This window comes from Pollicipes pollicipes, unplaced genomic scaffold (assembly GCF_011947565.3).
Source record: "Pollicipes pollicipes isolate AB1234 unplaced genomic scaffold, Ppol_2.1 Scaffold_4219;HRSCAF=4965_pilon_pilon_pilon, whole genome shotgun sequence".
NCBI classification, from domain to species: Eukaryota; Metazoa; Arthropoda; class Thecostraca; order Pollicipedomorpha; family Pollicipedidae; genus Pollicipes; species Pollicipes pollicipes.
This window is the reverse complement of record NW_023596448.1, coordinates 9,269,855-9,284,084: the sequence shown is the minus strand read 5'-3', so window position 1 is coordinate 9,284,084 and position 14,230 is coordinate 9,269,855. Positions and strand designations below refer to the sequence as shown.

Sequence of the window (14,230 nt, the reverse complement as noted above, 5' to 3'; positions counted from 1 at the left end):
CAAGCAACATACGTGTCTGAAGCAGTTCACAGTCTACCCTGAAGCCAATGTCTATTTCCGGACAAGCTTTATCATACTCGTCGACAGAGCATCCAGGCCAGAGGATTGCAAGTGTGGGAACACGGGCTTTGTCCCAGAAGACGTCGCTTGCCCTCACTCATAACGCACGGTGACCAAACCACAATTACCTTCTAAAAAAACATTGTGCGTGCTCGCGACTTTCTTCCTCCGCGACGCCCCCAGTCAGAAGCGGCCAGTCACTTCAAGAATCACCTCAGGACCATTACCGCCGCCGCTAACTGGGAAAACATAAACATATCCCGGTGCGTGCAGCGACTCCAAACGGCGCCGGCCGTAGAGGCGACGACGGCCCGGCTCAGCGCGGGATTTGACCTCTCCGGGAGACGCCGTTACAGTCGCGCGGGATGCCAGCGCCGCGTTCGGGGTGCGGGGACACACGATATATACAATGCGGTTTAATCGGCCGTCCACATTCCGGCGAACGTGGGGTGGAAGCAGAAAAACGGGCCGACCGGCGGCGCCCCGAGCTGCGCCCCGCGCTAACGGTGCGTCCAGACGCAGGTGGCGTGTAGGCGCGCTGCGAGTGGGAAGAGGTGAGGCAGGATTAGACGCTGCCTCCGAGACGGCGCTGCTTGATGATGGAGAGCGCGCTGGTGTTGCGGGCGGGCCTGGTGGTTTTACGCCCGCGCCTTCGCCTGTATCTCCGGTCCAGTCATGATCGGATCCAGCGGACCGGTTTCATTGTATAAACTAGATCCAGCAAAAATCACATCGCCTTCGACCAGGAGTCTCTGAACGATGCGTCCTGGCGGGACGCGGTTTTGTTTCAGGGTGCACTGAAGCCGCAGCCCCGATTTGAGGCCCTCCATAAGATGCTGTCATTCCACCGCACACCACATCGCCGCTCCTCTCGCCGGCGCCGTGAAGACAGCCGAACAAAGTGGATCCCCGCCCTCGCCGCGGTCCGGCGGCGACTCCCGCCGGCCTCCTCGCCGGCACCTGCACACACTTCATCACGGCCCGGTCCAGCTGACAGGGCTCTCAGCAGCGCCGCCCACTCGGTGCCGATCCCGGCCGTGGCCCAGCGGGCGCCGGCGGACCGATCACCAGAAACACGCCACCCGCGACGCGCGCCGCTCCGGGCCGTTCCTCAGCGTTCCGGGCCGGTCACGGACATCCAGAGGCGATCCCGGGCGTTCCGAAGTGCTCTAAAGCGACCCAGGGCAGCCCAGCCGTTCTGAAGGGATCCAGGGCAGTTTTAAGGCGTTCCGGATAGCGCAGCTCAGTGTCCCGTGGGCGCTTCATCGCCAGAGCCAAGTGGGCTTGGTCTGGGCCTTCTGGCGACAGTTCTAAGGGGCCGTTCCGGCCGTTCGAGATCGTTCTAACGCAGTCCGAGTCGGCTCGAAAAGCGCTGGAGTGTTTCGAGGCGTCTCAGGATGTTTCAGAGACCCTGCCATCGTTCGAGTAGTGATGCGATGACCGCTCCCGCCGCTGCGATAACCGTTCCAGCCGTTCCGGGGACCGCCCCAGGGAGCTCGATCACCTATCAGACTGTCCGCCGGCACGTCACATGCCGCTCCGGGCCAGAGAACGGTCCGCAACGAGCCGCGCGCCGCCAAAAACACCGGCCTGGAGCCCGCGCAACTATCAGCGGCGGCGGCGGCGGCGGCGGCGGCGGCGGCGGCGGCGGCTCGGAACGGGGACAGAGACAGTTTTTGGGCCGCGACGACTGCTGATTGGTGGTTTTTGCCGGCGGGCGGGAGTGTCACGGCGGTCGGCCGCGATGACGGGCCTCACGCTTGTTTACGCCGGTCCGACAATGGCCGTGACAGGCGGCGCCGAACTCAAGGTTTTCTGCGTTTGCAGGAGGACGGAGCGGGCCGCCGGTCCGCCCAGGCGGTGGTGCGGAACGGGCGACACCCGGCCCCGGCTGGGTCACCGCGGAACCCAGGGCAGGGGGTCCTGACGCCTGGCTTTTCACTCTCATCAGCCTCCTGGCCACTCACTTCAGGGCCTGAGGGCACGGGGGTCATCACGCCTGACTCTTCATTCTCATCAGCCTCCTGACCTCCCACTGCAGGGGCCGAGGGCAGCTGAGGGGCCGGCTCCTGATCGGGTGCCCGACTGCCGACTCATCCTCCTGACCTCAAAACAGATAGCGGGCGACAGACGTGATCTCCGCTCAGGTCACTGCCAGGGGATCACATCAGAAGGTCAGGCAGGTCAGGGCAGGTCAGGTCAAGGTCAGAAGCTCTCGGGGTCAGCCGCGGTCACGCACACAATTTGCACACCGCCCGATAAACAGCGCTTGGACCTTTGCCGTCCGTCCTAGACCTGGGCTTTCAAACCTGAAACCTTTTCGTGGAGTTATGCCCACGCAAGCAGTTTATCAAAGTCCGTGATGCCGAACGAAACACATGCAGTGCTATTTACGCAGCGAATAGCTTTCTCTGTGCACATTGCAAGTTTGACACGCGCTCGGCGGCCAGTTTAACAGCCTTCGGTCGGGTGGGGAGTCAGTTCGACCAGCTGAGATCCCAAAAACCAAGAAAGCTGGCAGCGCCAAATTCACAGAAGGTGTCTGCTTGTGTGTGAACTCCCTTGTATCCAAATTTGAGAATCCCAGTTAATAAAATTTGGGTCAAAAAGGTGGCATAAGATCAAACTGCAGGTTGGTGTTCACAGTGCCCCAGACCTCCCATGCAATCGCCACGAACCTATATACCTGCTCTAAGCAAAAGGCCTCTGAACTTTTAGAAGGTCATGTTGACCCAAATCTCATAAGACTGCCTTGATTTTTGCATTTGGATAAGCATTAAGGACTACGCTAGGCGGTATGTTCCTAAAAATAAAATATTGACCTAGGTTATTTTAGGTCATTGACCTATTGAATCCAAATGAGCGCTAAAAAATACCCCAGACAGCAAGCTCTAGAATAAAAAATGAATTGATTTTTAGTTGGTCTGACGTTCACAACTGACCTCAAGTGAATATAGAACTTGTTTATTCAATTGTTTAGTTGCCTAAGGAACTTTCTCAGAGATGTATGGCTTTATCTATGACAGCTAACCCTAAGTGAATGGAACCTTTTTAGTCACTTGTTTAGTTGCCTAAGAAACTATCTCAGAGACTTATGATTCTGTGTAACGTTGTTGTTTTTATTTTAAATTAACTGTATTTTAAATTGTTTTTATTGTTTAACTTAACGTTGTTAATTTATGACTCTGTATCAGTCCGTTGTTGCACACGACTAAACGATTCCCCAGAAATTGCCTTTGCTGAACCCATAACCTGCTTTGACCTTCAGTAGGTAAGGGACCTTACAAGGTACATCTAAATTTCTAAAGCCACAAGATTCGCCGTTCAATTTTCTAAACCAATGCAAAATTTGACGTGGCTACGCCGCGCCATTTGAAGACTATTCCGGAAAAGCCTTGGGGATATCAAATCGGCACTCCCCGCCCGAGCGCGTGTTGATGCGTTTCATACGCTCCGTTTTTATCACTATAATATTGTCTGTTACTGATCTGAGCTGAAGTGGTCACCTAGATCGGCCGGATCGCTAGCATTGCCAAACACTAGAGTCGTTCAGGCCTCCACTCGAATTTTGTCCTCCATCCGCCAATGTCCGGCTTGCTTGGCCGGCGTGCGTGCTGCTATCCGGCTCCTCCCTGCGGCCGGCGCCTCGTTAGACAACTCCACTACGACAACCGCCCCTCCACCAAAACACACAGCCCTTCGCAGCGGGCACACCTCCGCACGTGCCATCCTCTCGAAATAGCGCCGGCCGCAAACTCGTCCCGCACGACGCGGCCATTTTCCAAACCGTTATCGCCCACCCGCCCTATAAATGACGTCATCAAATGCTCTTTGCGATATTGCTTGGGGTGATACAACAAAGCAAATAAGGTTAATCTGACATGGGGTCGGCTATGAGCGGCCGGCACGCGACGCTTACCGCCCGCCGGCCCGACCGGTACGGCCACTGGGGGAGAGGGGTGAGGAGGGGAGGGGGGGGTGGCAGGAGCACCGGTACGGCCACTGGGGGGAGAAGGGTGAGGAGGGGGGGGGGGGCAGGAGCACCGGTACGCCCAGTAGGGGAGAGGGGGAGGGGGCGGTCAGGAGCACTGCTATGGCCAGTTGGGGAGAAGGGTGAGGGGGCAGGCCAGGTGCACTGGTACCGCACGTGGGGGAGGCGAAGGGGGGGGGGGGGCAGGTGGACCACGATAGGCACTGATGGTAGGGTGAGGATGTTTGGAAGAGGTGATCTCCCTTGGGCAGCAATAATGACGGCCGTGCGTGAAATGGACTGCAGCCACGCAGGGAAAAGAGCGACGGTAGCACAACATGTGCCCGCGTTCTCACGGCTATAGAGGTCGCAAGCTTGCCTGCCCCATGACGGGGATACCTCCGAGAGAGGTATCCTCCGGAGGTAGATACCTACCGGAGGTATCTACCTCGGAGGTAGATATCTCCGAGGGAGGGTCTACACAGGGCATGTCTCCTCCCAGGATGGCAAAAATCCGCCAATATTTTTACTATTTCGCGTGACATCAGTCAAGCGGCACCGGCTGTTTCCAAACTTTTCGCACGTTAAATGCCGGACCCGGCCCTGTACCAGGTAATAAACGTCCGTGATAAGCGGTGTTCAGGTCATTAGTGGTCACAGGTCACATACTGCCCTCCCTCGCGTCCATTCATGAACCGATCTGGCCAGTATTCCCATCGGTGACAGACCCAGCCCTCCTCAGCAGCAGATCCGTAGTCCACACGTCCCCACTCTCCGCCCGGGCCCGCCGCCCCGCCCCCGTCGTCCTACTCCAGCGCGGCCGGCGCGGCGCACGTGCGCCACGTGCGCCAGGAATGCCGCCGCCGTCAGGTGCGGCGTGTTTGGCGCGATAAACGACAAGCCGCCGACGCGGCGGCGCACCGGCAGCCCGTCTAAATAAACGCTCGCGGCGGAGGGGCATCCGCGCCGCGCGAGCCCGAGGCGTGCGCAACGTCCGGTGACGTGGCCAAAGCCACAGCCGTCCCAGAACAGCGGCCGGCGCCCTGCGGGTATGGGGTCGGTGCCGGCGGACCGCGGAGCAGACGGGGATGCGGTCCCAGTGGCGGGTAAGCGGTGGGCGGGTCCCGGTGGCGGGCGGTGTGTGCCTTCCCCCAGTGGCGGGATGGGACCAGTGCCGCGGATAGCCGTCAGCGCCGATGCGCTGAACAGGTGACCGAGCTGTGGCCGACGCCATCGCTCAACGGCAGCTCGCCGGAAGCCGCGGTCGACGGCAGCACGCCGCAAACCGACACACCGACATGACTCACTCACAGCGTCATACCGTTTGCGGCGGCAAACACACCAGCCTTATTTTCCAACGGCGTGCTGCGCGTGCAGCGTGCACGGTGAAAATGTGCAGCATCAGAGCGCGCGCCCGAGCGGCCTGCGCAGAGACCGTCACAGCGTGCCTGTCCACTCTATCAGTGTCAACCCGCGCAGCCAGCTTCCCCGTGCAAGTCGTACGTGACTGGCCTGTTACAGCGCTCAGAGACAGCTTACATAACCCGCAATGCGTTCTGCGCCCGCCAAGCATCTGATCCCGGTGGGGTACCCGAGGCCCGCAGCCCGCATATGGTGGGATACAGGAGGCGGGCGGTATCCTAAGCCCCGAAACCCAGAAGCAAAAGCCCGCAACCCAGGGTCGACAAGCCATTGCCCTCAGCCCTAAGCCCTCAGCCCTCCCCGACCCACAGCCGACAGCCGACGCAGCCAAACCTGGACCGTCGTCGGTGGCAGTGCAGTCGGCGGTGCGCTGCGCCCCCCCCCCCCCCCCCGCCGGCGTCTCGCCGACGGCAATGTCTCGTGCCGGAGCCCAGGGCCGTGCGCTGGCGTCGATCGACAGGCACGAGCCCAGCTCAGTCACGTTCTGCACTCGGCACCTGGCACGGCCGTCAAGTCAAGCTGACGGTCGCCCCGTGAGGTCAGGGCCGGCTAGAGCTGGCCGGGGGGACGGTGTGGCCATCAGCTTGAAATGGGGGGGGGGGGGGCATTCCGCTCTTGTGATCCGCGGCAGCGCCGTGGCAAGCGCTTTTTCGTCGTGACCCGCAACTTCAACGGGGTCTTCGTAAAATGTGCTGGCAAAATTGGTAAAAACTATGCCACGGTTATGCAGTGGGGGGAGGGGGAGCTAAGCTCTGTCTCAATGTTCCCCACCGTGGGCCACTTGTCTGCATTGGATGGCAGTACAAGGATCGTTACGGACACAGGTATGGGCATCAGTCTTGGCCAAGTGTCATTAGACAGTCCTTTGATATTTGGTCGTCCCAACCAGGCCTGACCTATCGCTTCTGACGCATTCGAAAATGTGGCTGGAGGGATAACGTTGACTAACCCTTCCTTTCCGTTCACACCAGTTCAGTGAATTCAGTTGCGGCGCTCTGTTTAACGGGAACGCACCACGTCGTCAAGAGCACTTTTGTAAGGAACCAGCGGCTGCAGTGATCATAATGGTGCCAAGGAGCAATGGTGCGACTGAGATTTGAACACGAGTTCTTCGCGCGACAACCGAGGGACGAAATAGCTTAATCATTAGGCCCCTCGTTGTGATTAAATTGCTCTTGGCGTAAGTAGTGGAAATAGTCCATATATGGAGCATTCTGCACATGTGCAAGGAGCTGTGAGCCACATGAGAGCGTCCAACTGATATTACGCACTGCGGCACAACAAATGGCACCGCACTCTCGTACGCCTGGAGTCAGTGCCTACCAAATGATTGTTGGTGGCTGGAGCAGTTGCTCATGCTCCAAGTCCATGATGTCTCCCAGCCATATATATCCCCACCACCCCCACCTCCTCCGCCGCTGGGCTCAACACAGGATGTCCCCCGTCCCATGCCCACCCCTCCCCACCCCCTCATCGCTGGGCTCAGCGCCGAACGTGCTGCCGTCGGCCACCGCCGGCTTTAACCTGGCCGGCCGGCTGAGACGGGTCCGATATTGCGGCGGCCGATTTACGACGTCGACAGCGCTGGACGACACCAGCCCGACCCCCACGGCCAGAGGCGCCGCCAGCGAGGGGTTCCAGGGCGGTGATGTGCCCTCTCCTTCCATCACCACGCGTAGTGGCACTTCCGTTTTGCAAAGTCCGTTTTTTGGCCAGGTGAAGTTTCTGTCCATGGCTGAGGCCAGGCACAGCACCACATGTTTGAGCGCGTTTCGAAGAGCCTGAGCACGCGCCTGCCGGCGTCCGAGCGCTCTAATGGAAACCCTTCCCATTTGACGGGGATTAGCCGTACGGAGTGAGCGGGCCGGCAGTGGCGTCAGGCGCCATCTGACACAGAGCCGCCGCGTGGTGGGGCGCGGTGATGGCGGGATGGCCGGCTGGAGACCGGGGCCCCTCGGCTGGTGACCGGCGCCGCTCGGCTGCTGGCCGGGGGTCAGCCGGCTGGTGACCGGGGGCCTCTCGGGTGGGGACCGGGGCCAGCCGGCTGTGGACTGGGGCCAGCCGGCTGGTGACCGGGGGCCTCTCGGGTGGGGACCGGGGTCAGCCGGCTGATGGCCGGGGTCAGCCGGCTGTGGACCGGGGGCCCCTCGGGTGGGGACCGGGGCCAGCCGGCTGTGGACCGGGGCCAGCCGGCTGGTGACCGGGGCCAGCCGGCTGGTGACCGGGGGCCCCTCGGCTGGTGACCGGGGGTCAGCCGGCTGTGGACCGGGGCCAGCCGGCTGGTGACCGGGGTCAGCCGGCTGGTGACCGAGGCCGGTTGATGACCGGGGCCCCTCGGGGGGTGACCGGGGCCACAAGGCGCCAGGCCACAAACCAGTCGACTCACTTACCGCCACCTCGGTCAGATCCGCCAGGCTTATGTTGTAGGCGGCATCTCTGTAACACAAGGGCGCCAGATCAGCTCTCCGTCACGTGTACGAAGAAACGGGACGGCGGGCGGGCGTGTGCACGCACGGGGTCCGCGTCCGCTCCCTGCACTGCACGGTCATCATAACAGCCAGTACGGTCACCTTGCTCGACAAATACCCGAGACCGGGGGATCCATTCCGTTATGACTCTCCTTGCAAGGAAACGGTGAGATGAGCAGCGGTTTGATTATCATTAAGTGTATATAGCGGTTTGCGGTTTGCATGTAGCGGTTTGATCATCATAAGAGTCTTGAAGGCTCACAGCGTCGGCATTCCACGCTGTTGCCACGCGTCCAGCAATTATACAACCTGTCTCGAAGATGAGGGCGACAGGGCAGCTGAGCTACTTCAAGAAGAGATGACTGGCCTGTCAGCCAAGTGGCGCTCAGCTCGTGTTTTGGCTCACAGAATCAGCCTGGACTGCATCTTCCTCAGTCCCACGGTTCTCAGACAGCGCGTCGGTTTTGCATCGCAGGCCACGCATTATTCCGCAGGGCGCAAACAGATGCTGACAGTTCGAGAATTATGGTAATGCGAGGCAAAACCTGAACACTTGCCTCGATTTATAGGAACGAAGCCAACAAAAGCGAGGATCGGTTGGAATGTGGCTATGAGCATTTAATCGTGGCCTGCGCCACTAGGAGCCCACAAGGGCGAGGCGCACCCAAAACCAAACTAACAATACCGTACCCGAATATATCAATGTCTAATGAAATGTCTGATGGTCGCTGGTGGTGAGAGGTTACGCGGGAGACGGCCGAGAGGTTGAGCATTGGTTCAAGACGCTGCAGACTTCACCACACACCTCCAACAATGATTCTGTTTGGCAAGGTGACGTCCGAGATGGGCCGAAATTCAGAGTACCTCTGGACCTCAGTTCGATCTCGAAGATTCTTCGTCTATGTATTATATATATATATTCACTGGGAGTAGGCCAGCAACAATGAACAAAGGTAGACTGAAGCTGCACATTTGAATGGGCGTTTCCATACATTTTCCTGTCGCATCATGTGATGCGCACTGCAGTCAGGAGACAACAAATCAGTACAACTTGCAGCGCACCCAATCACCGGCAATAGTTGGTATTCCAAGTTCTCCGTTAGGGTCAACACAGTTAAGGGAACTTCGCCATGGAGCTCACTTCCTGTCAGGCAGCAATCGCTAGTGACAGGTAAACCCGTTGGAGGATGCACTAAATGCCGGGAGGCGAGAAAACCTAGAGCTGAAGACGACTCATTTCATCTCCTATATGCTCCGCACATCGGGATGGTTGCCAAAATGCCTGTCAAGTAAGGCCACCTCAGTGGGAACACGGACCGCGGCGCTCCATTTCGATCTAAAGCTGAACACCCAAACGGATATGATGGAATTCGCGGTGAAATAGACACCACCGCTGACGAAAGCGCGCTGTTTATAGCATTTCTAGCAGCATACCAAAGTCTTCCCGCATGGCCTGAGGCAGCAGCGTGAGGACACTGGAAAGCGCCCAACACCGTGGTTCTATGGGAGGGAGGGGACGCCGCCGCACAAACTGTGGCACCGGCTAGCGCGGTAAAAACAGCAGACTAAACACACTGTCACGCCCGTTGATGGGCCAGTTTGTCAAAACGGGCTTAACGTATCGAGGCGATGACGCGACCAGTTTAACCGTGGAGACTGGACGGCTTGTTCGTGTTGTGAGCGCCCGAGGAGATTGGACGGCTTGTCCGTGTCATGAGCGACCGATCTCGTCTAAGCTGGGGCCGAGTTGAATCAAGGCCGGTTGTTTGCCTGCCTGCTCGAGTGATTACGAGGGCCGTTGTAGTTTGGGACCCCGCGTGGCCATAGCTCGCACCATTTGTGCAGACTGCCTTAAAAATAGTTTGCTCTCACGCTACTGATACGAAGTATTTGCCGAATGTACTTTTGCCACCTTGTGTTACTTGCTAAAAACATCGGGTCCAGTGTTTAACTGAACACAGCCGTCAGATCTTTACGAATCAATGGATCATTCACTTCCCGAAGGTGAGCACACCTCGCGGCGGCCATTTTACCCATCGCAGCATAAACATCGGGCAGGTACCGTTGGCAAACTAACAGGCGCGAGGGGCAGGAATCGAAACTGGAATGACGTCATCACCCTGTGAAATCCTTCCGCAGGCGGTGATGTATACGTAACATTTATGGGGTGACAATCCCATAAAGTTAAACGCCTTCGAAAAATTTGGAAGGGGGCGATGAGCGAAGGGACTGTTGTATCACCGTGTCCGTCCACACTGGGACAAAGAGGCCAAGTGTGAATGTAGGCCATGGCTGAAGAGCATCCCACACACCCCTGCGCATCTGCAGCCAGGCCAAGCCTCAGCCCGCCCCCCATCACAGGGCTTCACACATCGGCGAAAAAATGGCTTCACTAGTGATGTCGTAGCGCCAATGAGCACAGGGGCATGCGCTCAGGAAAGCCGGCCAGCACCCGGGCTGGCTTCCCTCGCGCCACAGGTTCCCAGTGATCGTCACACCATCGCGTCGTCACGTCCATCACGTCACTCAGTGACGACAATCACGTCACGCCGCGTCGTCACGTCACGCTGCGGTGGCGACGCGCGCTTCTTTCCCTCCCTTCTGCGCCTCCTGCGCCGCGAAATCCAACGACCGGCAGCAGCACACAATCAATCCTGCTGAAATGTGGCGGAGTGCCGGCGGCGCCGCAGCCGCCATGGTTTCCGGCGGAAGTGGTCGCAGCGGAAGCAGGTCAACCGCGCCGCCACCCGACCACGGCAGCGACAGAGTTCGGCAGGTGGGAATGCGCCCTGAGCGTCACCGGACTTGGCGGACACTTGACAGAAATATTTGCATCATGCATGCAGTGGGCTTCATTGAAGTTTCGATTACATGTCACCAACGATAAGGTGCAAGAGCTCACTTTGCTCTTTGCCCGCATTGTTCCGGAGATACTTAACGAGGTTCATTTCTGGACTCCAGTGCAGTCGGAAGTGACACATTCCATGACACTTTGCTCCCTAGCCCAAACTGCATGAATGCTTCGGTGAAGGCGCAAAGTACCTTAAAGTTGACATATTTCATAAGCGTCACATATCTGACGCAACAGCGAAGTGTTGCACAGCTCATATAGACCCTGGTCAGTTTGCGGGCCACTCGGGCCACTCTCAGTATTCTGGGCATGTCTGCCGCCCAAACGACTCCAGCAAAACTCGTGCGCAGTTCGCCAGCGGAACGGCCAGTTAGAAAGTTTGGTGATGTCCGTCCAGGCCGTCTGGCGTGCGGCAACTGGGGCGTGGATTGCTCCATGAGGCTCTGAACAGTCGGCTGAGTTCGCCTCATATCAGTTCCGACAGTCAGATATGTGACGTGGCGCTACAAGACTGATAGTTTAGGAGATTATCTACGCGCTGGATCGTGCGCCCTACAGCCAGAGTTGCAGTGTTAAAGATTGCCGGCCCTTCTCCGGCTCCGGCCGCGGTGTCACCAGCCACCACTGGGACATGTAAGGGAAACGCAGCACAATATCTCCGGCCCTCGGTGTCACCAGGCACCATTGGAGCATGTAAGGGAAACACGGCACAATATATCTGGTCTCGGTGTTACCAGGCGTCATTGGGGCATGCAAGGGAAACACGGCACAATATCTCCGGCCTCGGTGTCACCAGACACCACTGGGGCATGTAAGAGAAACACGGCACAGTATCTCCGGCATCGAAATAACCAGGCGTCACTGGGCATGTAAGGGAAACACGGCACAGCATCTCCGGCCTGGAAACACAGCACAGTATCTCCGGCTTCGGTGTCACCAGACACCACTGGGGCATGTAGGGGAAACACGGCGCGGTATCGCATGGCATATTCCCAACGTATGCAATGCAAGCAATCAATGTTCTGTACGTGAATACAGCTAATGCTCTGTTTTATGTTGATCAAAAATTATGCCAACGCCCAAGGTATATCGACACGCTTAAGCTGGCTTAGCACAGCCAGTCAGGTAAATAAGCATGGACTAGAGTTGGTGAAAACACGATGTCATATATTTTCGTATGGAATACGCGGTAATCAACCGACGTTTTAGCACACGCTTGCATTTAATTTGATTCGGAAACTACCTACAAGTTACTTATACTGCATCACCCAGGTTATTGGGCGGCGACGAAAAAGAGGCCAGATACGAACTTGAGGGATGCAGTTGCCCTATGTACCTGTGCAGGTACATAGATACTTCAGCCAAGGTCAATACTTTTCAACAAAAAAGGAATGTTCGGATGTCCCAACATTTTTCCAGCCCTGAGCCATTCCTTTCATAAATATCATACATAACCCATGCTTATCACCACCTCCTGATAAAAATGTAAATACTGGCGATCCAAACCGCCACAAAAGCAAACATAGTAACTCCTGCCTCAAGCAACCAAACGCCAGGTGTCCAACGTGCCAGAATGAAATGTGTTATTTTCTTATCCCCCACGGGAGTCTACGAGCTTTAACACACATCTTCATGAATCAGAGACCCAGAAGCAAATCGTCACACAACTTGTACCGCGGATAACGTCGCCAACATTCCGAACGATGAAACGGAGCGTCGCGGTGACTCACCCACTCGTCATGCTCATGCAGCCGGCGGCGTGAGGTCGCTTGTCTACCGCAACCCCCACGTGGAGCCACCGAAAAATGACGCGCTGTAGCTGAGTGGTGGAAGCTGCGGTGGATGATTTATGCCCGTCGAACTCGCCGCTAATGCGTCAGCGGCGCCAAGAAATACCCCGCAAAAAGCACCCAGACTAAATTTGTGGGCAGCTGTTGACAAAGATTGTACACCACACGTGCCATTGGGGAAACAGTGCCGATGCACGACCGGGAGCCGTTATCACGATGCGTAGCTGGAAGTACCTAACTACGGCCCAGTGGTTACCATCTAAGGACATGCCTGCGTGTACATCAGGTGGGTAATTTGAGAAGGCATGATAAACATTTCTGGAGGAGCGTTGGCAATTATTTGTGTGACAATACAGACATCAGATGCTATAAGTAACGAGCAACAAATCTTCCGGGCGGGAAGGCCCGACATGCGACACCACTTATCCTGCAAATAGCTTTCCCTGCGTTCAATACAATATTCAGCGCAACCTTACATAAATGGCTCCATAAAAGGCTCCTTCACAATTTTGCGGCGCGCTTTCCACTCTGCACTGTGGGCAGAAGTGGGGTGCTTAGCTGCCGCTTTGTGCGAGTAGAACTAATTTGGTATCTGACTGAGGGTGATCGTTGCATCCGGTCAGGTCATGTGGGCTACCATGATGCATTCCGGTTGCAGACGGTGCACGAGCTGCCCTGATTTTTTTCTTCAGAGACACTCATACTCGCATGGTGACGCCGGCATACTGATGTGTTTTAATAATGCCGCAAGTGAAGCAAGTAATTAAGGAAGCTAAATATACAGTGCGATTGAATACGCATGGTTAGCTCTATGAGTTGGCTGTAGAAGCTTTTGTTTCGCTAATAAACTTGAGTTCAGCTTAAAAAAACAACCGCACCTTACACGAAAGCCCTGACACAAAAAATGATTAAGTCGAAAGTGCATGTTAATGATGTAAATGTTTATGTCAAAATCTTCAAAACAGGAGCGTACGTCTCGGCCGCATTCGGTGGGTACCAGTGATTATGAAGATACCAACGGTTGATTCCCAGCATGCCGTTGACTGGCATGTCCTGATATGGGGTTGCTGTTGCAACGGCACTGCGCGTGCGCATGCGCAATGCTGGGTTAGGCAAGAGTTGTGTGCAGCCAGTTTTAGATGAGTGACAGAGCATGCACTTCATTAACCTGAGCACAGCGTACGCATGGCTAATGGGATGTCACAATATTCGCATGGCTAATGGTATGTCATAAAATTAATTGTTGCTCCCGTCCTCTTAGATCTAAGAAGCAGTGTAGGAGGATTCCCCTAATTCTGAGAGGTTGTTGCAATACGTAGCACGCTTGATGATTTGTGTTATGAGTGTCTCAGATGCAAACCATAAATCTTTGAAAATTGTCATGTCGTTTGTTTCCATGGCGCTTGGCTACGGCCTTCTTTTGTCAGGGCCCCGTGTCGAGGACGCCATGCCCACAATTAGTCACGCGACCGTCCCCCACGGTGTCAAACAATGATCGCCCCCCCCCCCCCCCCGGCCTTAAATCAAAAGCCTTATCCCGTTTTCCATCACACCGCACATATTTGCAACGTGACGCATCTTGCAAGTAAGTCGTCACTAAATAGAATATTAATTAGAGTTTTTCAGCACTCTCCGAGAGATTACGTAAATCGTTAAGATGCATCTACTT

The 14,230-nt window shown here is 56.5% G+C and overlaps 1 protein-coding gene across 1 annotated transcript in view; it reads right to left on the bottom strand.

Annotated features, from left to right (window-relative positions):
• Positions 1–14,230, bottom strand: part of LOC119095780 (semaphorin-1A) — a 143,728-nt gene that overhangs the window by 105,083 nt on the left and 24,415 nt on the right. Inside the window, exon 3 of the mRNA XM_037218636.1 lies at positions 7,843–7,888. Coding sequence (XP_037074531.1) covers positions 7,843–7,888 — 46 coding nt within the window. The remainder of the gene's footprint in view (positions 1–7,842; positions 7,889–14,230) is intronic.